At 42.5% G+C, this 25852-nt stretch overlaps 1 protein-coding gene across 3 annotated transcripts in view; it reads right to left on the bottom strand.

Moving 5' to 3' along the window:
• sphkap (SPHK1 interactor, AKAP domain containing) overlaps nt 1-25852 on the bottom strand; it is a 119781-nt gene that overhangs the window by 37466 nt on the left and 56463 nt on the right. For all 3 annotated transcript variants that reach the window (XM_030395921.1, XM_030395932.1, XM_030395949.1), the window contains one exon: nt 20227-20323. In XM_030395921.1, the coding sequence (XP_030251781.1) occupies nt 20227-20270 (44 nt within the window). In that variant the 5' untranslated portion in view covers nt 20271-20323. The remainder of the gene's footprint in view (nt 1-20226; nt 20324-25852) is intronic.

Below are 25852 nucleotides of genomic sequence, written 5' to 3'. Positions count from 1 at the left end.
CTAAAATGATAACAATGAGGTGCTGAGGAGACACAACGGATTCTTATAACCTGTTTAAAAACATGGGAAAGAGTGATGCCTGTACAGCCACGGGTTATCAAGCCAAAGCAAAACGACGGAGAGTAACTGAAATCAAACTGTCAGCAAGGAGAAAACACTCACTCACTCACTCACTCACACTCACCACAGCCCGACGCACTCCATCTCTCTCCTTCACTCTCTGTATGAATGTAGAACCACCAGACGACTGATGGGATGCCCCTCACCAGGTTATGGTGAAATATCTAAATCGCATCCTGAAAACACACAAATGTAAACACGTCCTCCACTATATATGGAAAATACTGTGCTTTGAATACAGACAGTTGAAGCAGAGAAAACTTCTTCTTAACTCCCCCCACCTCCTGCAGTTTCCCCTTCCGCAAACACAGCGTTAGCAACATGGCTGGCACCAGCAGCCTGGCTGTCCGAAGCAAAAAACAACCGTAATAATCCCCTCGATCTCAGTGCTATGAAAAGTCAAACTGACACTTATATAAATGAGTATGATCTAGTAGACAGACTGCTGGTCCAGTCCCAGTAGTCAGAGGGAACTCATGTCTGGGGGGGAGCACACTTTGACACAACACTGGGGCTCTCCATCGAGGGAGTGCCCCTCTGTTCCCCCTTGTGTCACCTTGGGTTCGATCGCTCTCCCTCTGCACCTTCCTTACCTCCTCCAACGGCGGGTTGGTTTTTCTGATGCACTTCCTTTGTGTCGTAATTCGTCCTTCATTTTTTTTTCCAGGAAACGTTGAGCCCAGTGGTGGAGCTAATAGCATAAAGAGAGATTTATAGGGAACCAATCTATATGTAGATATATACATATAAGGTATGCTGCAGCCATTACAGAGTGCAAACAGTCTTTTACCTCAGAATAGGTGAAAGTCAAAAGAAAAGATAAATGTGCCGTATTCACACTGGTCATGATGCATCTGCTCTCTTTTTCCCTTTAAGACATCAGAGTCAAGTCAGTAAGTAAGATACAGGGAAGGTTGCTGACTTTTTAAATGTTGACCCAGTAACTAGTAGGCCTAACTTCTGTAGAATCCTCTGTGAGGCAGGAGCGAGAGGTATGAAGTAGTAAAGTATTTTGGTTTTGGCAACAAAAAAAAACTCCCACATCTTCTCTGAGATCTTTCTGCTTGGTGGTGTGCATGAGTGACCCGACAAGAATATCATCACAATCCCCTCTACCACCTGCACTGCCTAAATATAGATGGAGAGTAAAGCGCATAAAATAGACCAGCATCAACACAAATCCAGACATTTTTGTTGGACGATGCGTTCTGTGTTTGTGCTGTTGCACAGATTTGTATTTGTGTAGCACAGTACAGGATTAAGCGTTATTTTAGCTTGAAGCTCAATGTGCTGTACACGGATGTAAACTGATTCTGTTCAATTACAATAATTACTTCAGTGTACATTGTTCATTCTCATGTTAAGCCAATACCCGTTATTGGCCAGCACAAGCATTGTCTGACTTGGATAAATTGATTGTTTGTGATTGTAACAAAGGCTCATGATGTATTCTGACAGTAACACAATTCACAGCTCGTATTCCCCGATGAATGTATCGAACAATCTTTGCTTTTTTTTGCATTTGCCATCGACACAAAAATGACTATTTTCCAAGCACAGACAGCACGCTTCATACCGAGAGCTTATTTTTCAAACATTTCTGGGGTTTTTATTTGTCCATTATTGTGGCCTTGGGAGGGAGATAGAGAAGGGTTGAGATGTGGCAAAGGGCCCGGACCTGGGACAAACCCTGGTGGCAGCAAAACAGACCATAACTGCTTTTCGTATTGATTTGCCTGCCCTCCCTCCTAATGCATCAACTACAGCTTGGTCAGTTGCCCTACTCTTCTAACTTTAACCCTGTGGTCACCCCTTCAGCGTTACTAGTTAGCTAGTTAGCTAGCTAGCTCAAGCATGAGCCAAGGTTTGGGGGGCTCATGTGCAGGATTTCAGTGTCAGTGGGTATTTGTTATGGAGATATGTTGTGTAAATGAGTTGACTCATGTAAATGACTCATCGAAGTGACTTCATTGATAATGACTCAACATTATTTTAAGGAAAAGCAGGACTCTATTCTAGACCTAACCAAACTGTGATCATTTGACAGCCTTAATAAGAGTCCAAATTATCTAATCTAATCAGACTTTAGGTAGTTTTTTGACGGTGGAGCCCTTCATAGGCAGGACTGATGCTAGCCGGCGTCGTGCAGAGCATCAGAGTTTAAAGTGCAAGGCCGCAAGCTGCTATATTTGACAAGTTGGCAGGAAGGAGGCGGAATCAGGTATTGTTATACATATCCAGATATAGATCACATCTTAATGCCAGGTGTGAATGGGGTCACTGTGTTATGTCACCAAATAACAGGTGCGAATGATCAACAGACAACCAATACATAGCTCCCAAAAGGACCTCCCCTCCGCCATGCGCCTTCACTTCTAATAGACAGCAAAAGTCTCCTGACAGCTCTGTGTGGTGCTCATGCGTTGAACATTCAGGCCCAGCATGCAAAGTGCTGATGGTTCAGAAGATTTTCAACACACAAATCGTTCCAGCAAAAGATCGCAGGGCTTCACACTGGTTTGGGAAACTGTTTTAAACAGTCGCATAGCAACAGCGAGTCAGGTTTTAGAACCAACAGATGGATAATAAACAACCAAGAAGCAGTTATCCAAGAAAAAAGCCCAAGACAAAATGTTGCACATGAAGCTGCACAGATGTTTAATACCCAACACAGACAGGAGTCAAACTTCCCTGATTTAGTTTGACACAAACAGTAAATCATTCTACTCCTTCACTGGTTCCTCCCGTTTGCTCATCACCCCACTACCCCTGACTTTCTACTCCTCCTTATCTTGTCCCTCTCTGCCTCCTCTTTCTTCGTCTTCTTTATTTCCATCATCCCCTCTGTCGCCCTCCACACATCTTAATCCAAAGGGCTTTTCAGGGAGGAGGGGAACTAATCCATTGCACATGTTCTTAAAATAAAAGGTGGAAGGACAACTAAAGTGGAGATGAAAGCGCAGACTCATCAGCAGAGAGGAGACATCTGAGGGAGCTGGAGTACAGGCTCTCACACTGTCAAAAACTCTATTTTTAATGTGGTTACTGACTGCAAAATAGAAATCGGTCAAGTCAGAGGAAAAACGTGAGGCACAGATGCAGATGTGATGTTGGATCCGAGCGGTTGAGATGTAAAAAAAAAAAAGAAGAAGATATTTATAGAACATCGGGAGTGCAGAGGGTGGAGCATGTCCTTGGGGAGCGGGTGAGTTCACAGTGAGAGTTCAGTCAGTAAATAAGTAAAGAGGTCTTATCAATATGAAAACAAGTCTGTGAGCTTGAAACCGGCTTGTAAATCTTCCTGTGGTTCATGTGTGGAGTTCTCTCTTTGATGTCCGGATCACAACGTGTTCAGCTGCAGGGTCAACCCACCAAAAAAAAGAAAAATAATGAATACACACACCTGGTTCACATTTTTTACAAATTTGTTGGTTAGTCAAGTAAAGAAGGCCAGTACTCTGATCACATTTCACCACTACATTCCTACATATTTTCTTCAGTTCCTTCCAAAAAATACAACACATAAAATAGTTATTTACTTATTGTCTATCCTACCGTAACAGATAAGCTGTACAGCCAACACTTCTGCCGAGGGTCACATTCAAAAAGTGCTGCCCTCAGTTCTGTGCATGAGGATAAACCTAACTGGGTGTTACTTTATAGGATGTGAAGACAATCCTGTCTCCTGGGTGGCATTAGGCAAAGTGGAGCATTAACTAGCTTGATGCTAAGCCACAGTTTGCCTCTATCAGGAAATGTGGATAAGTGGGGAAAAAGCTAGGGAGCAACCCACTCATATTTATAGAAAAGCTTGAATTAAAAATAACACTGTCATCAAAAAATTATCGACGTTATAATACTACCACAAGTAAATGTGCCCTCGTCCTGTATTTCACCTTTAGTATTTTCACAAGTTAGTGGCGGGGTCTGCCATTCTCACACACTTGCAGTTAGCAGTAACCACGACAATGACAGACATCAGTCACATCAATGAAGTGAAAACGTCTGCACGGAGTCCAGCGTATACTAAAAGATGGCACCTACCCCCGGCCACAGTCCGTTCACCCTGCTGCCAAAAGACACAGAGGTATCAGCTGCCGTACCGCCAGACTACGGTGCAGCTTCATTCCCCAGGCTGTGAGTCACCTCAATTCATCATCAACACAATGACAATAAATTTACCTTGCAACCTTGTAAAAGGTGTCCGCCCGATTTGCCAACCCACAGTGTCGGTATTTGACGACCTTGGGTGAGACTAATGGTAAAAACGTGAACAAGCTAGCGGGTCTTACCTTTTATTTTGCTGAGATTTAGCAAGTCAGATGCCAGTGCTATCCTCCCCACATGCAGAACAAGTTCACCCTGACACTATTTTGGAGGGGCATCCTCGTTGCATCTTGGGTTTAGCCCCGCCCAAGACGACTGTGATTGGTAGAGCTGTAACAAATCAGCGTTTTTCACACAGACACTTGAGATACACACATACGTGACCACTGGACATTGCGAGGTAGCTGCACGCAGGAAGCACAGCATTTGCTTGCAGACATGAAGTTCTTGGAAGCAATTAGAGCTAATGGCCGTGTTAATCAGCGTAATCACAGCCCCCGCTCACCTCAGTTATTCCAAATTTATTTTTGTTTAACCTTCCCATCCATCTTTCTCTCCACCTGTGCTCTCACCATAATGGAAACGTATGATTACAAGACTCGATCGTTAGAATCGCGTGAAAAGGTTAATGATGGACAGAGCCATTGCTTTGCTTCTTAGTAACATGAGTTATTATTAGAGTGTTGACTCTATTTTCAGTGTACAAACAGGGCACGAAATATAAGGAACCATATTATGCAGTTTATTCACCTCTGGTGCCCGATGTCTGCTCATCAAACTTGTTTTTACTCTCAGTTTCATAGTGGTCCACGTTCATCATTAGCTGGGCATTTTTGGATAAAACTCAGAGCTATAGAGACAGCGTCTGTAAACCTGCTGTCTCTGTACTGAGACAGAAGGATTTTCTCCCAGACTCTATCCGCATAATAAATGTCTCTAGAGATATTTCTGCTGACTGTTCTGCTGTGTTCATGTGTTTGTATATTAATACCGATCGAGCATGCCTGCTTCACTTCGATAAGAGTTTGGAGTTGACTCTTCTACTTCAGCTCATGTCTCAAGATCTCTTTACAGATGGGAAGTGGCCTCTTCTGGCTTTAAGGGTGAGTGTCAGTGTTGACACACACACAAAAATGTAGAAGTTTTATTTGAATCCTAACCAACCAATACCTAGTTTAGAACATCTGACTGACTTTTAGTTGTTGAAGTTTGTCTGTGTTTTTTTTAAGCCTCAGTTTATTGGTTTGCTCCAGGAAAGAAGTTTGGTTATAACTGATTACTTGCTGTACATATTTTGAAGGCTTTTACTAACACAACAACAACACAACATCATGTATTCACATAATATTTTGCGTACAAACTACTTTTGGTTTTAAAAGGGTACTCAGCCAGTAGCTGTCATGATGGTATCACAATTGATGCAGCAGAACCAGATATACGAATTTTCATATTCCATGTGTTCTATTTTCTTGTCACATTTTGTGTCACTTCAGGTCCAAACCTCAGGGAAGTGTGTAAGGATTTGAAGCAGTTATGACATAGTGGCCAGACTGTAAACACATCATCACGTGATGCACACTGTCCCTAAAATTCTTCATAGACTAAATTCTTCATAGATAAAAAAGCAGCTGTAGAACTTGTAGAATTTTTCTGAATGTCACAACCCAGTGAAATAACTTATTTCACAAATAGAATTGTACCCATTTAGCCTGATGACATTAAGAAAGTCTTTAAGAGCCGCATGATCAAATAATTGAATCCCCATTCAAGTTAGCGGAGGGCTAATTCGGAAATTAGCTGCTTGTCCGGCGGAAGTTTGTGGTGCGACACTGTATGGGCCCAATAATACAGATGATTGAACATACAGATAATATTAGACCCGTGACTCTGGCAGCTCCACAGCCCCAGACCTTTCAAAGTGTTCAAACATGGAAGTCCTCTGTCCTGAAATTGCTGACTCCAGTGACATCACTTGAGGCAATTTGTCAGATTTCACAGCTAGAGCCACAAAAGGCTTCATTATTTTTTTTCATATATGCAGTTGTACTCCTCAATCCAGTCTTTGGTATGTAAAATCAACTGAGTTTCCCTTTAAGCCTTTTTTTTTTTTTGCTGTTGTTGCTTCAGCATCACCTGGGATCCCCCAACATCTCCACTTACATCTGACATTCTAATCACAAATGTTAATAGAGCTGAGAACTGTCACATTGCTGCAATCACACACGAATGCTTCTTGTTTTTTGTCTGTGTTATTAATGCCTGTGTGGACACAATATCATTGTTTACCATCAGTCGTGGCATTTTAATATCGTTTCAAGACAAGGTGAATTGGGAGGGGTGGGGGTCATGTTTATCTCTGTTCTCTTGTTGTTGTAACTATTTTTATTTACTCTTTATCTTTTACCTTTAATAACAAACTACGGCAACAGAAGCGGTACTGAAGTTTTCCCCACTGCTTAAATTCTTCATTTTGAGCTTGAAAAGGGGAGAGAATAGATGACATGAGAGATGTTGGAAGCCCCCAGTGCAGAGCAGCACCTAGTATTAGTTTGACAGGATGACGGGGATGGATGAAGGGCAGAGTGGTGGAGCTGATGCAGTAAAGAAGGGATTGATGAAGGCTGCCATGAGGAGAGCGGGTGATAGCAGCACAGAGCTGCACTGTACTACAGTAGGAGCTGCTGGTGGTGACAGATTGTGGTTCCGGCCGGCTGCTGGGAGGATGCCGGCAGGTTTTGGCCAGACCCAGCCAGTGGTCATTCCTGAGCCAAGTCAGTGACAGGCCTGCTGGGTAATGATATAATAAGTTGTATTTCATGCTCTTGAGTACATGCATATGTACATTATGTACTCCTTCAGGTGACCTTGACTCAGCCTTAGAGGAGACAACATCCGAACACAATGAGATGCACAGAAGCTGAAAAGATGACACAATGTCTCGAGTCTTTGACTGTGACATCGCTCCAGTCTGAGTCCAGACTTCATTGTCAGATCACTGAGCTGCAAAGCTCATTGAAAACCCGAGCAGCAGGTTGAATTGATTTCCTAAAGCCTCAGTATAATCTCTCCCTCTCTATCAGGGTTTCTCTTCTTCTTTCCTTCCCCTCCTCTTGGACCTGACTCCACTCTTCCACCATTCTCCTACACTTGAGTATAAACTGTAAATCTCTCCTCCACTCTCTCTATCCGTCACTTTGGCCTGCCTTGGCAATTGATTAGTGTCCGTCCACCCTAATCTTCCTCACATAGCAGACAAATGGCTTTTGCAGACCTGCCAACCTTGAAAAGTCCTGGAGTACCACCTTGTTTCGAAGAAATGTTCAGCTCATGTGCGTGCGTGCGGTCAAAAAACAAATCTCTCATCGGTTCTTCTTCATAAGTATATTGTTGCTTTTTGAATGAATATGTCTGTTGAATAAAAATAATAGAGAAAAGGATTTCTAGAGTAGTAAGAGTAATGTTAGCAGCCACCAGTTAAATTTATAGGATTTTATCAAATTTTCGGGTCCATGGTAGACTCAGCCAACAGTTATATCACAAACTGTTTGTGTTTTAGCTCGTTTGTAGCAATTTGCTATTGGCAGAAGCCAGGGTGCTGTGATTGTGTATAACATGAAGGTGGTGGATGAGAGCACACGGACAGAGCAGATTGAAATTGTGCCTTCTACGTGTTTAATGCTTGTTAAACAGGTGTATTGATAAAGTATTGGCTTTAGGGATGTGAAGGTTTAATGAGACTTACAGATAGAGCCTGACCGGTCAGCAGGCACTGTTGTTCAATGTTAATGATAATAGTATTAATTATTATTATTGAATCCCTGGTGAAATGTATTGTTTCAGGGCACTGATGTCAGGTTGGAATAAATATCGTTTTCATGTCAACTGTTTGATTGAGGGTTTGAGATTAAATTAAGTTCAAGAGTGTTGCTGTCAATTTGCGAATCCTTTGCTGGTCACTTGAAATGACATTACACATTTGTTAATCATCCACCTTCCAAATACTTTTGTCGTAAGTGGCTGAAGGCAAGGGCATCAAATCTGGCACTATGATGGAGTTCCACTTTTTGGGTTTTTGGCAGGCCACACACTTGATGGTGAATTGCTGCTTCCTCTCACTGTTAGACTTCAGTACTGAACAATTACTCAAATTCACAAGGCATCACCAGATTTTTGTGTACTTTAGATAAAAAGCATCACAAATGGACTAATCTCTGGAGTAGAGAAACAGGCTGAGGCAAAAATGAGCTCATAGGAATAATAGCGTTAGACATGTAAATCTGAGGACACATTAGTTCCACTTTGGCCTCAAACATCATCAGCAAGTCATGAAGTAAATCGTTTTTCAGATAAACTAGGCTACTCAACAGTGACAATTTTTATTTTCATGTGCATCATCAACACTATGAACAATGAAACATAATGCAACAGTGATGCAATAAATATTGCAATCGTAAAACAAGTTGTTTCTGTTGTTTTTTCCACCTCAGATGATGGTATTTAATTAACACCTCTCTGACTCTGGCACGAGGTGGCCACTGAGGGTGCAAACCTGTTTGATCATTACTGGTCTTTGCTGTAAGGCACATGCGTCTGTAGCCACCAGCTGTATGGATACAAACAGAAGAGGAAACACTGCCAATATCAAGAGAGAACTTAATTAACATTCACAATTAACATGAAGAACAAATGGACTACCAGGTGCTTTGACTCCGCGATTCAATTACTGCCTCTTACCGGAAACAGGATCAGTGAAGGTCAAGGCCGTGCCTTAATTATGTAGCATTGTGTGCATTATAACAGCACTGAGGATTATTGAGAGACAAAGGGCTCTCTTTAGAAGGTTAACTATGCCTTCTGTGGTAGTGTTTAATAAGGACAGTAAGAGAGGAGACTATAAAACGTCACCTGCCAAACATGAGGAAAATGTGGCATTGATAGAGATAATTACTGTGGCATATACTGAGTCTATCTGCGCTGACAGTATGGGAAACAATAGCCCTAATGATACAATCATCATGATGCCTCACAGACGCTCTCAGGGGCTAAGAAATGTTAGCCCCCTAAGCTGTTATTTGCATAATAATAATATATTTTGCGTGTTTTTCACGAGCACAGTGTTGAGACTGAGAATATTATATCTTGTACTGAATATTCACCGTGGACTATAAGCCCGACTGCATGTTTGTGAACCAGTGTATCGTATAAATGAATGATTTAGCAGCAGGCCACTTGGACTAATAACACTGATTACATTCACACTTTGGGTTTGGTGCAAATGTAGCAAATGAAAAAAATGCTAACAGGATAAACTGAGCTGGTGAACATGGTAAACATCAGCGTATTAATATTGACATTGTGTGCCTGTTAGCACGCTGACTTGCGCGTTAAACTCAAAGGACTGCTGTGTCTAACTACAGCCTCACAAAGCCTTTAGTGTGGCTGTAGAATCTTACATCCATGTCTTAATGCATATAGACATGTAGCAGATAAGTGCTAATAAAACCCTGCAGCAAAGGCTGGATATCCTTTTAACGTGTCTGATACCTCTCACTGTCTCTGTGTTAAATCACCTAAATGCTGCTGCTAAAAATGTGCCTTTGATTGATGCCTATGTACTTGGCACTGATGTTAAATTACATTTCAGTTTCTCTAGACTCGAAGGCACTCATTAAAAATAGCACCAGACTGCAATGCTGTTAAGCAGCCAATTTGGAAGACCCAGATAAAAGACTTTCCGTCTCAAAATATGAGATGTGTAGTGGCAATTATCCAACACATGAATCACCTGTTACTTGGGATAAACACGTGACAATAAAACCACATGAATTTGTATCGATTTCAGGCACCTTAGACAAATGACAACAAAGCCTCTCAGCTCTGTTGGTAGAGGTTATTAGGTGGCATTAGAAAACTCAACACTGGTGAAAACAGAGACTGGTCTGGTATAATACAAATAAAATCCCAAAACACACCATGCTCCTACCATTAACTATCCATGATCACACCTACAGACAGGTAGAGAGTGGTGAGATTATTCTGTCAATTTACTATGGTCCTTTACCTTATAACAAGCACAAAATAAGTGCTATTAGTTTTCTGATTTCTCAGGAGATAACTAACTTGCTATCTAACATTACATCACATTTTGATGTATGTCAATATTCCATTTCCACCTTTGATGGCATATGATGCAGCAGCAAAGTTCCTGTTCTTGGTAATAATCCTCTTATATCAGAGCAGACTGGCAGTGAAGGAGCACAGGTTGCTGCTGTGAGCCCATAAAACCCCACTAGTAACGAGGTAGTAGACCATATTCACACAGCAGCCATTCTCTTCTTACATCATGCTCAGGAAGGGAGACTCAAAAGTAGCACTGCTGATGTCCCACATTGCAAGTCCTATAAATACAGGGAATCTGACAAATTGTTATCCTTTCACCACTTCCTGCTCGATCAACAACTGAAAAGATGATGCATGAGGCAAATCAGGTACATCAGACCATATTTCAAGATAAAACAACACATATCATCATATCCCTTCATCCTTTAAAGAACGTTATGATTAAACCTTTTTTAGCCAATGTTACCGTTTAATGGTGTTACACGATAAGATAGGACAGGTGTAATCGAATTCTTAATTATCAATACATATCTTGGACACATCTAATGACGCTTGAAAGTGAAACACACTAAATATAATCAAACGGTTATATCGGCCAGGAAATGGTTGAATGCCAGGGTCCACAAATATTTTTTTATGTTTTATCTTAGAATATGACCCAATGTCCCTTCTGATCAATGTTGCCGTTCAGTTGTTGAGAAGAAACTAAGAATTTTCCATGTTCCCTACGTGTATACAAGTTGTAAACCGCAGCATAACTTTACATCAGCATTTAAGCTTCCTGCCCTGAGAAGAAAATGGCCACTGTGTGACTATGGTCAATGAAGCAGTGCTCATTTTTAATGTGATGGTGTAATTGATAGCGTGAAGTTGTGAGGACATTGAGAGTGTCATTGCCACCTCCACTAGATAAATAGCAAATGTCACAATGATCATATCAGGATTGCTACAGCTGAACAAGGCACACTGGAAATGTCCAGTTGCTTCTGTTTACATAAACGATGACGACTACTGATGATGTATGAAAGTCTTGGAGGGTCGATCCGTTTCAAAGGGGGAGATTTCAACCACTACCCCTTGTAAGCACTTAAAAACAAGGGTTGGGGGTACAAATTGGTCATAAGATTGGGCCTGCGAGGATGAAATGATGCAACACGTGGTGCAGAACAAAAGATCTGTGCGTCGGACTGAAGGTGAGACCAAGAACTGGATCTGGTTTTACGTTAATTATCAGACACAGAGGCAAGCCATTCATGTCAGAGGATTTCATGGTTCAGCCTCAAAGAACAATGGCAAGAGATTAAACTGTCCGTCTTACTTTTCTGCATGCACACGTACAAGCGGTCACACACCTGAAATTTGACCAGCCATGCTCAGGCTAGGATATAACCTCTGGTAGATCAACAACAGGAACTCAAACCTTACTTCTAAAGCCCCATTAATTAGCTGTGGAATGAGGAAGAAGGACACAGTACTCCACCTTCTGACGTCGTTGGAAACAGTGATTCATAATTCATTGCCGTCTATCAAATTAGCGATCACTTCAGACCACAGTAGAGTTGTAATGACTGGTCGCGGCTGCCTCTTGTACAGAACAATGTGCCAACAAGTTGCTACGAGTGAATTATGACCCGGACCGGACGAGGCACTAGTGCTAAAGATTTCCACAATTTAAAAATTCATGAAGAGATGGAAAAGCTTTGAATGGAGCTGGAGGGACATAAACAGCATGATCAATGCTCACTCTTTGGTGGGCTAAATTTAGCCCTGCATTACCCTCCGTCCCACAAGTTGGGGTTATCTGAATCATTTATCAAAATCCGTGACAGGCCGGTCATCACGGCTGCAGTAAAAAAAAAAGGGCTTTTCTGGCTGTTCGGGAGGCATGAAATCACCTGGTGAGCACGGGAATAACGCAGATGGATAAACTCTGAGTGGGAATATTAATCTTAGAGAAACATCTGTCCTTAGAGAGGGAGCTGCTGCTGACTCATTCTCTCTTTCAGTCCCTCTCCTCACTGCTTCATCACACTACCCCCCCTCTATTCTCAGCTCCATTTGTTTTTGACCCTTCGGTTGTTTTTTTTTGTGTGTTTTTTTCTGCCTTTGTTCCCATCTGATATGGTCAGCTAATGTGCTTTCATGTTTCAGTAAACACCTACTGGGTGTACACAATTCCTTAGCTCTGCTACCGGAGTGGGACGAAAATAAGCCTGGGAGATCTTTTTGTCTTATTATGATAACAGTCAGGCTGCCTGCTGCAGTTTGTGTAGTCCTTACTTGGGGAAGTTACTTCCACAGTATATCAATGTAAACACAGCTACATAATATGATTAATAACTGAAATACCATGTTTATATCTTTGAAAGGTTTTTGCGACTCCCACCCTTTTCCTCTTTTTTCTTCAGTGACTCCCAAAACGACATGTATCACTGTTAACAATGAGGTTGCAGCTCACTAGAGACGTACCGGACCTGATTCGTTTGCAGTTTGGTTGGGTTTAGGCATGAAATAAACTTGGTGAGGTTTAGGAAAACATTGTGATTTGGCCAGAAATAACTTTGTTTGACCCAAATGCCTATCACTGACCTCCTCCCTATGTGGACTAGTCACTCTCTGTACTACTTCACCTGAATAAAAAAAGGACAGCCATCATAGCTTGTGTGATCCCGTCGCAAGGTGGTCTCTAGTGTTAGATAGTGGGTAGCTGATGTTTGCGAGCACATGGAACAGTAACCAGTGTCTGCGAGCAGTTTGAATACGAGTCAGTGAGAGAAGCTGGCACTGAAACGTAGGGTTGCTCAGCTGGCAGGGTGACAGTGGTCGTCAGTTACAGCACTGCACTTGGGGTCTCCTTTGGCAACTACTCTAAACTTTCATGTAATTGCTCCCATCATGACTTTCGCTGAATTGATTTGATAGATATCTGCAATAATTAAAATTGATACCAAGCTGTAGGAATTTAGACTTAGGCTATTTTTTTCATAACTCTCTAACTTAGCCTTTGTCCACCCTGACTGTGATCGCCTGCACCAATTTCAGACGGTCATTGTTTATCATACAGCGGTGAGACAACCCTGACGGTGAAACAGTCGGTGTTTGTTGATGAAACACCTTCCATAAGTGACTGATGCTATTCTATCAGCCGAGTCTGTGTTCAGCCCAGCGGAAAGACGGCAAACACTAAATGAAACAGTCACTCTATACTCACTGGTGTTTAGATAGGATGGCACTCCTCCACCCTCCTCTGCTCTCCCTGCTTCCCTCTTTCACCTCGCTGGAGGCGACTGAGTGCTCCTAATCAGCAATCATTTTAAAGGTCATGAATAAAACGACTGTGGGAGAGGCTGCGGGCTGCGAGCTAACAGTTTGTCTCAGTCAACTACTGTACTGTTTTGGCACTTCTTCAGCTGCAGTTTAGCTAAATTGGCTCGAGACGTCCTTCACTGTTGATGCTTTTATTATAAATAGGAGTGGGACGAGCATTTTGTCTGATGTCTGACACCAGACATGTACATTAATGTATGTGTTAATGCTGCCAGTCCAGCAGCTGCGTCATCTAAATGCAGCTTATAAAGTGCTATAAGGAATAGTTTGACATTTTGAGCAATAATCTAAGTGGTGAGTTAAATGAAATGCTCTTACGTCAGTATGCACAATATGAAGCTACACCCATCAACAAATTAGGTTATCTTAGCCTGCCACAGCAGCCGTTTACCACTGCTTTGAGCCTTTATGCTAAGATAAGATAAGTTAACCGCGTCCTTGCTTTAGTTTCATATCTATGTGTTGACGTAGGTTCTCAGTCATCCAGGACATGGACGGCCATCCAAGAGGCTTCTTCAGTTCTAACTCAGATGTGAAAACGTCTTCAAGAAACTGAAACAAGTCCAGTAGCCTAAAATACAGCACCTAGATTCATATCTACGCAAGTTGCATACAGACCCCAGATCAGTATCGATCATCTCATCTAACTCTTCAGCTGAAGTGAAGCTGCTTTGTTTGTTCGATCAAACTTAATCATTTAAACAGCTCCTCGAACTTTGTTGACGCTCCTCTAAACTTGTATCATCAAAATGCCTGTGTGCAGACTGGTCTCAGAGCCAGTCTGTGTGTGGAGAGATGCTGGGACAGATGGCTCAAGCCAGATTTACTCAGGCTTCCCACTGTCTGCAACCACAACGATGTCTCCTACGGTACAGATACAAGGGTGTCCATCTGATCCCTACAACCACACAGCATCTGCTGAAGCATTCTGGTCCGTGTGTCACTGTGTGTGCGCCTCTATGAAGTGTGTCGTCGCAGCCAGTTTGTGTTGCATGTGCGTGAGAGTATAGAGTACAATATGTGAAGCATGCCAGTGTTTATGCATACAAGAGCATATGTTCCTTCACTCTCCTTGATAACATACAGTAAACTTTACCACAGTGACATTACAATCACGTAATCACTCACCGAACCTTAATGGAATGACTAAAGTAAAACAACAAGCAATAAAACCCAACACAGCACCCCATTCACCCAGCACACGCATTTGTACTCCACTGGCAGTCCATCAGCCACCAGTGTGGAAAAGACCCTCACTACCTCTAATGACCCTCGGTCCTGCTTCTTATTATTCCTGCTCTTCCATGTGGCAAGCCCGGCCTACCCTGCAGCTCAGCAGACAGTCTTCCTTATGCTAATGTTCTGTGACATGGGTCCCACAATATCTGACACTGCAACAATGCTATAGAGTACGTATCATGATTTCACTCTCCCTACACACCTTTTCAGATGGGATCTAACAGTGGGATTATGTATGTGTCACATGGCTCGTCAGGATGTTTGAGACCAAATGATGACAACGATGTGTTCATCATTATTCAGAAATGGCAGTGATTTCCTGTATATATAGTGGATTGTTTGTTTTTTTTAGGTGGTAAGAGGGTGAAAATGGCAATAACAATCAAATTGTAGCAGGAATAACTAAAGGATTGTGGTTGAGCCATGTCAGCAGCGCGGCTCTGGGAATGCTTAGTCTGTCTGCCACATTTGTCCAGACTGAAATATCTCAACAACCAGTGAACTGATTGCCATGAAATCCTGTGCAGATGTTATTGTTACCCAGAAACGGCTGCGCTGGCTGTAGTAAGTAATCCTTTGGGGCAACTGCGACTGTCAAAGTTACGTCCACTAAAAGTGCTTGTTTTTGCCCCTGACAGGCTGAGGTTGTTGCTTGTCTGACAACAATACAGAAATTATTCTGACGTGGATAGGACTTGTTGTTAAGTAACCAGAAACAGTCTCGCATCGGAAACATTAGTCAGAGCTGGAGAGAGGAGTTTGGAGTTTACCTCGAGGAACTGCCAGACAGAATTTCTTTCCAAAGTCATGACTGAATATTTAACTGATTTTGACAATCTAGATGAGGCAACAACTGTAACAACACATCTCCTGAGATTTCAGTTGCTCCAGTTGGAGTTGCCTGAAAGGATTATATTGCAGCCATTGTAGCCATGTTGCAGCTGCCAGCTGAGGCGATCAACTGGACTTATTCCAAAATGTTGGGTAAGTATGAATCATTTACACACCAAAACACGTAAACATAGGTTTATAAGTTATGATTTTCTCCTTTGGCTATTTCTGACTGAACCCTAATTTGTGCTGTCATTGTATAAGAGGAAATAAGAAGGCACGCATGTCAGTTTTAGTCTATTTGAGATTTATAGATCACAGGTGTGTAAGTTACAAATGTGATTCTTAGAACCTGCTTGAGCAGAGTTTTGTTATGCTCAGCATCTTTTATAAATCAAATCTCAGCTTTAACATTTACATAAGGCCTCTGGTGATAGTAAATGTAGACCATCTAAACATTATTACTCGCCCTTTTCTGTCAAAAGGTTGCCAGCTCTTGATTTTCAAGAAACTGTATCAAAAACTTTTCTACAGACATACAAATAAGACTCAGTGCATCTGATCTGCTGCCCCAGTTTCCAAACAGTTTCCTTGACCCTCGTGGCAAAGTGCGAGGTGTGATGTTGGCACAACACACAACTTAGCCTTTCTCACCTCCCACCGTTGGCTTGAAAAGTCAAAGTAACTCCTTTGTACCACTGCTGAAAATCAATGTTCTTTCTCCTTTACAGACGAAAACATTTCACAGTAGAGGGTAGACCTGAGTGCAGAAATACAGTCTGCACAACCAAGACTCAAAAGTAAACTGCAGGAGAGCAATGACGTTTGAACCTCCAGCCCAGGCTAAAAGGACCTACTACATCTATTAGACCTACCTTTTTCATCAAATCTGACAGAGAGAAGAATGGCAGACTTGAAAGAAAGTGAAACAAGAGTGGAGATGGAGGAAGGACACAGAAAGCTGAATGCAGAGCCGGATAAAGCCGGAGCTCAGAGAGGGCAGCATGGTCGGAGGGCGCAGGCCCATTAACATTGTTCTGCTTAATGGCGAGCTCATTCATGCAAAGAGAGACACGGCGAGAGGCTGAGAAAGAGAGGAGAAAGAGACAGTGAGGAAATAATTGCTGATTTACACCTGCTGTTTGAAGCCCCATCTTCCCTCTGATTAGTCTACTTCAGACATAGCCCCCTGCGCACTGATTACACGCTCACAGCTCCAGACACCTGCACACCGAGCAACAACTACAGCCCTGCTTACCGTACGGGCATGAAGAGCTCTTGATTTGAGACAGATTTGGGTTTTTCGACAAAGCAGGGCCACTGCCTCAAATACAGGTAGCCATTTCCCACCAGCAACTTTGGCGTGCCTGGACCAGCAAGCCGGGGTGTCACACCATATGGGATCACTGCTGAGTACAACTGTATGTCTGTTCACCTCGGAGCTAGACCGTGTGGATATGCTCAGTGACTGTGTGCCAAAATGCTTGACTCAGGATTTCAGTGCCGCATGTTCAAGAGTGCTGACTCCAGTCCAGCTGCTGGTATTATATCAGATACCTCTCGTGTTTGTTTTGTTTAATAGGCCGTTTAGGGTTTCACAGGTTAGACTTCAACAGGATATAAATGGCAGGCAAAGGTCAATGTGCAGTCAGTCAGCAAATGCAACATAATGGTTTAAAGGGACAGGTCACCCCCAAATCAAAAATACACATGTTTCTTCCTATAGTGCTCGAGATGGGCTGAGTCTTCCTTATTTCTGATATCATGGAAACTCAAAAGCAATGCCTCAAAGAAATCATGACCTGGTTACTCAAGATAACCCACAGACCTTCATGTGAACGGTTTCATGTAGGAAGCATTTTTTGGCCGAGCTGTGATGTTAGCTAGCTTGGTTGGCTATCTAGCCTCTCATCTGTAAATTTAAGTTGCTTCCTTCGGCAAGATGATGCTTAAAGACTAAGACATTTTTCAGAGGAGGCTGGGGGATGGGTACGAGAGTATGTCAGATGTTAATCATAAGAAATTAGATTCTATTCAATTGTTTATGTCTGTAATGTGCTGCGTCAGAATCCATTGTGTGGTTTCAGCCATGCTATCAGCGCGGCTACAGCACATGGAGTTGTGGAGACTGCAGACAGCAGACCTGAAGCGTAAAAGTGCGCCCGTGTAGACAGCTGGAGTGATTAAATCGGAAATGCATCTGTTCCGACAGACGTGTGAGATGGACAACTGGAAATTGTAAAACTAATTGTTGTTGTCATCGTTACTGGCCACTGCACGTGTTTCAAGATGAGGAAAAATGACAAAAGTTAATCTAATGTAAAGTTGAATCGCTACAGGAACTGTGAGGTATCAAGTACTTAATATCCTGAAGAATAAAATAAATGTGCACGGCCTGTCGAGCATACACCGTCTATTATAAATAACAGCATTTATGATGTGGTGCAGTTAGGAGTTTGACATCTGAGATTTTCAGCCTGTGCCATGATTCATGAAGATGGATTTTCTTTAGTTATTGCAGATAAACAAGAACAGCTCACAGCCATTATACTGCCCCACGCCTGTCCACACACACAAAGACCAGCGATGACAAATGAACCCAGTTGATGCACCTGTGCACACGTACACATCCGAGTTGTTCTTCGTCCCAAAGTACATTTTGACCTACAATTATCTTCTGCCCTACTTGAGTCCATCCCAGGTGATTCAGCCAAAATAACCGCGGTGCATCAGAAGCAGGTGTTTCTGATGCCCTGTGCCATTTATCAACACTGTCCTTCAAAGTGTTCCCATGAAGTTTGATCTGCAAGATGCTTCCCATTCATGCTGCTCCTTGTTCATGTAGGAGGTCGAGGTTTTGAATATTTCCTCAATATTACCTTTGTTCTCAGTCATAGATGCATTAAAGTCATGGCATTCGGGTGAAAGCAGCCTAACCAGTGGTCACTGAAAAGGTTTAAATTACCCTGGCTTTCACATATTTTTCTGGCTTTTCCGCTCTGACAGCTGGCCAACATGAGTAACACAAAAAGCTGAAAAAAAATGAGCATCACAGTTTCCCCAGGAAGCGAGAACAAATCACCTCCAGCAGCAGCAGAGCCCAAAGCACATTATCTCAACCTCAGCTGCTGCCAATGTAAAGTTCCCATCAACAAAACATCCACTCCCGCTCCTCCACCTTCCCTTTAATATTACATAAAATCAAACGATGCTCCCAACTCGCTTCACCATCTGTCCCATTTGTTTTGTGTCCGACCCGGGGTTGTGGCACCTGTTATCCGGGCCCTGCTGCAATGACGTCGGTGCTGCTGCTGCTGATGAGGTGTCTCTCAGAGGCCTGTGCTCTCCCAGCAGCCTGCCATCCATTAGTGCTTTATGACCAGATCGCTGCCTCAGCAGTCCCAGTGCACACACAAGTGTTTGCCTTTTCATTTTCCTCCATTTCCCTCTCCCTAACCTGAATCCCCCGAGGGACAACGGCCGATGATATATTGAGGCAATTAAGTGTTGTAATCAACCCCAGACCCGAAACAGATGTTAATGGGGTGGAGCAACAGAGTGCGCCCCCATGTGGAGGGGAGGGAAGATGCTCTACCGATGCCAGGGTTGGCTATTGTATCATGACGCATTTAGACAACCCAACACCTAATGATCCTCATGGAAAGAGTGAATAGGAGAAAACAGTCATACAGAAACTAAGACGAATAAATAAGCAGCATGGGTTGGATATTGCAAATGTTTGGGTTGCTGAAAATGGGAAGAAGGGGAAAGCTGAACTCAGCATTATAAGTTTGTGCACTATAGCAGCTGCCAGAGTTATCTTATTAGTAAAACATTAACATACACAAAGGCAGCATTAACACAACTTATTAAATCTTCTATGTAAAGGGAAGCATCAGAATGACATTATTGGGTTTGGAGTAAGATTTTTCATTGGTTTTATGTATAAAAGTGCTGGCCAGTACTGTATGTGGGCATATTACTGCATCATATGAAATACAAACATTTTGCAGTTGAACATGTAGATGTTTGATGGCAGTGGCAGACTCATGATGTTTGAGGGGCAGGGGTAGAACAAAAATAAACAGGGCACCGGCTCAGAGAAAGGGCACTGGAAGGGCATGTTATCATGTTTGATCTACCATAGCGGTGTCCAAAAAGGATTTTCCTTTTATTGATCTGACGTCTGCATGGTTTAGCTTTAGACTTAGCTTCACGATTCAGAACTCTACCCGTTTCTTTGATCTTATTTGGAAATAACTGATGTGGAGCCTTTCGCACCTTGATCACAACTCTCCCTTCCACTACAGAGGGATGGGAAGAAGATGAAGACGTGGCCTCAGACAGCAGTATCTGCCACTGTAGATGTTGTTCTGTAGCATGTCTCAGCTGGAGTGATAATACAGTGTTGACATAAGTATAAATGTACCAACGTAAACATTTACAACATGACAGTTAAACAAGAGAAAGTGTCGTTCTTACAGTTCAGTGAAGGTCCGCAGCACAGTGAACAGTGATGACAACATCCTCAGTCCCTGGGTTCCTAGGTATTCCCAGGATTTCTTTTCCTTCCTTTTACCTGAAATACAAAAAGGCATAGCTAAATGGATAAAAGAGTTGATACAACACATACACATTCACGCTGTATCAGTGTCAGGAGTGGGGACCAGATGGCTGCTGTTCTTTGAAGTGGTCTCTGTCCAGCAGTTTTCCTCCGCATCATCTGGCAGGTGGAAGTAAGCAATTTAAAGCACAGCAGTGTGTCCTCACCTCTCCGACACATGTAAGTGAGCATGTATATGCACACACACACACAGAAGAAAGCAAGACCTGAATGGACACACACATCTATTTAGAAGGAGAGCACAAATACAGTGTTTATACTGTATAAGGTGATAGAGAGAGATCCTGCTTGATCCTGTAGCATTGAGCTGTTTTGCAATTATTGCTCGTGCTATGATTCACACAAGAAAGACGGGCTAAAAATTGAATACTGAATATTTTTCATGGCCAAGGTGCAAGGGGCAGCTGTAAAACTAAGTTGGCAGAAAACAAAAAAAACTGCCGAATGTTTGACTTAATAATGTGAATTTGTAGCTTCCTGCTGTTTGGCCCCTTTACACAGACCTATGCAAGACATTGGGTTCAGTTGCATTGGTACAATTTTCACATCAAAACATTCATACTGTATATTGTGTGCGTCTTTGTTTGTTTTCTCTGACGCTTTAAATAAGCCTCCACATTATAGTTAATATAATATGGAATAATACAAATTTTCCCATTTATCAGCCTCGCACAACACACAGTCATCACACACTGTGCATTTTCTTGCATGAACGGTGATGGACACGGTTTTAAATTAAGGAATAATAAAACAACAAATAGTTGTTGATAGTTTAATAGTTTTATTCAATAGCTGTTCAAAACAGCCCAGTCACCAGAATTAACTGGTGGCTGTTTGGCAAACCACTGTACAGGTATTTTTGCCATGGTTTTTACTTACTCTAGCCAAGTTGTTGTTTTTTTTGTGTGCCTTGACCTAACCAGGCCATTAGCACAGCATTATCAAAATCAGCATTATATAAAAGTGCCCTAATAAAAAAATAAAAGTGTCAACATGTTTGTGGTTTGTAAAAAAGGTTCATTGCCAAGAGTCAGTGGGGTGACTGAGTTGGTTCAAAACTGTGTTTTTTTGCTATGATGTCATTAATTTATTCTATTAGACATTTGTTTGTCAAATTCATTGTACTTATTGTATGAATTGTTGAGTAATGGCCAAAAATGTGTTTTGTGAAGTCACAGTGACTTTGACCTCTGACTTTTGGTGACCAAATTCTAACTGGTCCTCCTTGAGACAAAGTGGACATTGGTACCAAATTTGAAGAAAGTCCCCTGATGTGTTACTGAGATATTGTGTTCACTAGAACCGGATGAGCGGACAGACAGACGCTGGCATGGAGGCATAATGACTAATAGTAATGTCAATTAATTTGTAAGAACTAATGAAACACCTTACAGTGGCTGCAGTGGTATAAAAGCAAACCAAGGCCCAAAACACAGTCAGATGCCTGAGTTATTTAAACACCACTGAAGTTATATCTTGTGGTTTATGTTGCAAAACTACAGCAGAGTGGACGAACAGGTACGGATTCATCCGAGCTTTAATTCATCAGTGTAAGAGTCACACAGCACAGTTGTCACAGTGCTATGATGAGGTCATGGAAAATTGTAATGAGGTTGCCGCACACATTAATGAAGTTATTGGGTATTTTAATGAGGTCAGAGCACACAATGATGAAGTCATTAGAGGAGTGTTGATGCTTAAGTTAATCTCCCACACACACATGCACACACACATACATTAATTTGCTTCCTGTAACACAATAAGGCCACATCCTCTCCATGATTGCTGAAGATGGATGCAAACTTGATTAATCCTCATTAATGCATTTTATGCAACAGCACACCGTATTTGAATAACACAGGCTGAGATTTGAACTGAGTCAGTTTGGGAAGTCAGCAGGTGGTGAAATCTGATTTATTTATTTATAAGTGCAACATAAGGGGAAGTTATATTAAGCGGTCAGCTGACTCTCCACTGCGACTTATTACAGTTGTCTTTGCCATGGAAGCCTACTGTTTGTTGACTTTTTCCAACTATTGGATAACTTTAGTTACCTTTAAACATGATCACGGTTGTTCTTTGACTTGTTGTTGTTGTTATTATAAACGTTGCCTTGTAAAAGTGGTATTTTCAACCTTAGTTGTTTTTCTACCTTTAACAAAGAATCTCATTTTGGAGGGCAGACGCATGAAAAAACAAAAAAACATAATTCATGCAATTAATTCAGAGGGCTTGATGCATACAATGCATATTAATTCAGGTTATCTTAACTCCTGTCATCTTTCCACTTCACTGGACTGAAAAGTACAAAAAAATAAACTCTAAAGAAGAGGGAAAATTAAAAGTTGCCTCTCTGTATTCTGACACAAATTCATGAATTTGATTACCAACCATGCAAAACAAGCAACTGCCCTGAGAGACTCCTGAGGCCCAAAAAGCTCCAGGCTTAGTTTGAGCTTTTAGTGCCACTAGATTGTGCTCATTGCAGAGATAATAATTAAGTTTGGTTGTAGCAGTGGTTGTAAATATGCACCAATAAAACACAATATCAACTGATGTGATTTGTGTTGCCAGTGCAACAGACCAAAACTCTGTCTTGTGCTTACAGTACATGTTTCATACTCACAGCAAGTCAGGTAATATTCCACCACAAAAGACCAGTGTTTGCTATGCACAGGGGACAGGGAGAACAGGAGATTAATAGAGGCCCAGAAGCTCGATTTTGTCCTGGGGTCCTCTGACAGCTTAATCCTAAATAGAACAAGATGCTTTGATGCTATGAACACATAGCAAGCATGCGTTACATCATCACTGTCTCCTCACACATCATCACCCGTCTAAGTGCAGTATCGTAGGCAACTGGACTTGTTTGAGTTTCCTGAAGTTGTTTCATTTCTCATCCAAGAAGCCACTTCAGTTCTAACTAACCAGAGGGGAGTTTGCAGCTTTTTGAACTCTGTGTGTCCTTACAGAGTCGTTAAGGACACATTTGAGCTCTGATTATAAGAGTTTTTGCACTGCTCGATTTTTGGTCCCTATAAACTCCAGTTATCCACTATGTTGACTCAGCTAGTCACTGACTGTGTCTGTCTCCTGTTAGGTGTCGTGGAGGTAGAACACAGTCAGTTTTCAGAGCTGCCTGCTGCAGCCAGAAGTGAGGCTATGAGAGCTGTGAGAGTGAACCAAAAAAGTAAAGTTGGGCCTGGACAGCTAAACAATGGCCTAAAACTCACAAATAAACTCTGGGAAATGGAGGGAGTTGCAGATTATAATAATAAATCTCGATGTTCCTACCCTTTTTGTGATCCCTTTTTCATTTTGTTGTCACACTGTCATTTGTTATCATTGATGCATCTCATCTATTCACCCAATCTCTCTTTAAGCTCTGCTCCCAAAACGCTCAGTCTGCTCTGATAGGTCAGCTCTCACAGGCCTGAGAAGGCCCCACCCACTGCGTTTTTCTGCCTCAGCTACGCCAGCGTTTTTGCAACAACGAGCATGCTAAGGGGCGTCACTGAGGGCTGTGACTGTAAAATTGTGACATCACAACCCTTCAGAGGTCCTGGTGGCTCCTTTAAAGGCAGTTTCTGAATACCGGCCGTATGAATATCTCCATGGATTGAGCAGTATTAGAGTATTTATATTAGAGCTGCTCAATCATTAAAAAAGTCATGGAAATATCACTTTATACAATAAAGTAGGGTTATAGTAGTTGTTATTTTTTTTTCTTTTTCCATCCCTGTGGAGGCAAAACTCTTAATTCTTCTTCATTCTTAAAAAAAGCAATAAACAGAGGACTTGTCAATCTAGTTTCAATGGAAACACAAATAAAAAGGACAATCATCATGACAAAAAATAGATTGCACGTGCTTTATCTCCTATATAACATGCCTTTTCATAATATTGTTGTTGTTTTTTAAAGCAAGGCAAATGTCAAGGTGACGCAAGGTTAATGAGCCACTTCAGTGTCTGAGGCGTCTCCCACAATATTGACGAGTGCTGTTGTCCACGTCACGGGCTTTCACACATGCCAGCTGTGACTCCCTCAGTGTCTCAGGTGTTGTATTGCTGTGGCGCACCAGGATGTCTGGACCATGCCGGGAAGAAAAGGAATTAATTAACACTTAAACTGCATTTGTTTTAACATGCGTGGAGAGGCACGTGGACGGGATTTGCCACAGTGGACGTCTAGTCAATGTTTACAGTGTGAAATTCACTAGCAAGGACCACACCATCAACAAGATGCGTTTTAAGGATTTATTCGTGATATAGACAACGAGTGACGAAGATCTTGTTTCTTGAGTGTTCTCGAGTGCGTTGTGGGGATTTCTTGCGGAGAATCCGCCGCCGCTCCCGGGCAGCGACGGACCCCCTCATGGATCTACGAAGGAGAGGAGAAGGAAGAAACAGAGAGAGAGAATGGGGTGGGGGGGAAGGGCGTAGAATACGAGAGCGAAGCAGAGGAGAGGGTCAGGTGGTTATTTATGGACATGCGGAAGTTGGCGCTGTTGAGGTGTGGTCCTGCTCCTGAAACTTCGCCAATTAAGCTTCAATTCACTAGCAAGGACCACACCATCAACAAGATGCGTTTTAAGGATTTATTCGTGATATAGACAACGAGTGACGAAGATCTTGTTTCTTGAGTGTTCTCGAGTGCGTTGTGGGGATTTCTTGCGGAGAATCCGCCGCCGCTCCCGGGCAGCGACGGACCCCCAAAATCTCCTGTTAATTTAGAAGGGATTGAGCGGATCTGAGATCTTTGAGATCCGAACGGATGTATCGGTGGTACGTTTGGGAGGACCAGCGGCCCATGAGACGTATGAAATGTTCTGGAATGCCGTTGCGGGAAGCTGACGTAGCAGCTCCGATTCTAAAGGAGTGCCCGGAGTAATTGTCGGGCGAGATGCCGGACGATGAGAGCACGTGGCGAAAGTGATGGTGAAACCAGAAACGAGTAGCAACTTGGCCGGATTCGGAGATGAAGAGAGGATCTGTCGTCGAGGTGCTCTGAGATTTACGGAATAACAAGAAGTTTGCGAGGGTTTTGAAGGGATTTAGTGGTGATTGTACCTTGAAGAAGAAGACGGGTGTAGGAGGACCAAATTGATTGGTTTTTGATCGCTTTAAGTGGAACACCATGGTGTCGTCTGAAAAGCGAGATAAATCGGAAATGCAGGCATGGCGGCTTGGGTTGAAGTGAGTGGTTGAGGAGGTGAATTCGGAGCATCTGAGGAACCCAAAAAAGGCTAGTAGGAACATGGCTTCCAGGGTTTGAGCGATTTGAGGGGTGCCATACCCGGAACGGATTGTGTGGAGGCAGGTGGACAGCAAGTCGGCGGTAAGGGGAAGGCGACGAGGGTTTTTTGCTGGTTCTTGGCGCAGGAGTCCTTTGAGGAGGGAAGTGATCTGGGGATGGTTGGGGGTTAGGCTCGAACTGCCGGTTATTAACTTGGAGAAGAAGCTGATACCACTAAGGTACGCTTT

Source organism: Sparus aurata, chromosome 2 (genome assembly GCF_900880675.1).
Source record: "Sparus aurata chromosome 2, fSpaAur1.1, whole genome shotgun sequence".
Lineage (NCBI taxonomy): Eukaryota > Metazoa > Chordata > Actinopteri > Spariformes > Sparidae > Sparus > Sparus aurata.
Note: the sequence above shows the minus strand (reverse complement) of the source record. Positions and strands in the feature narration are given on the sequence as shown.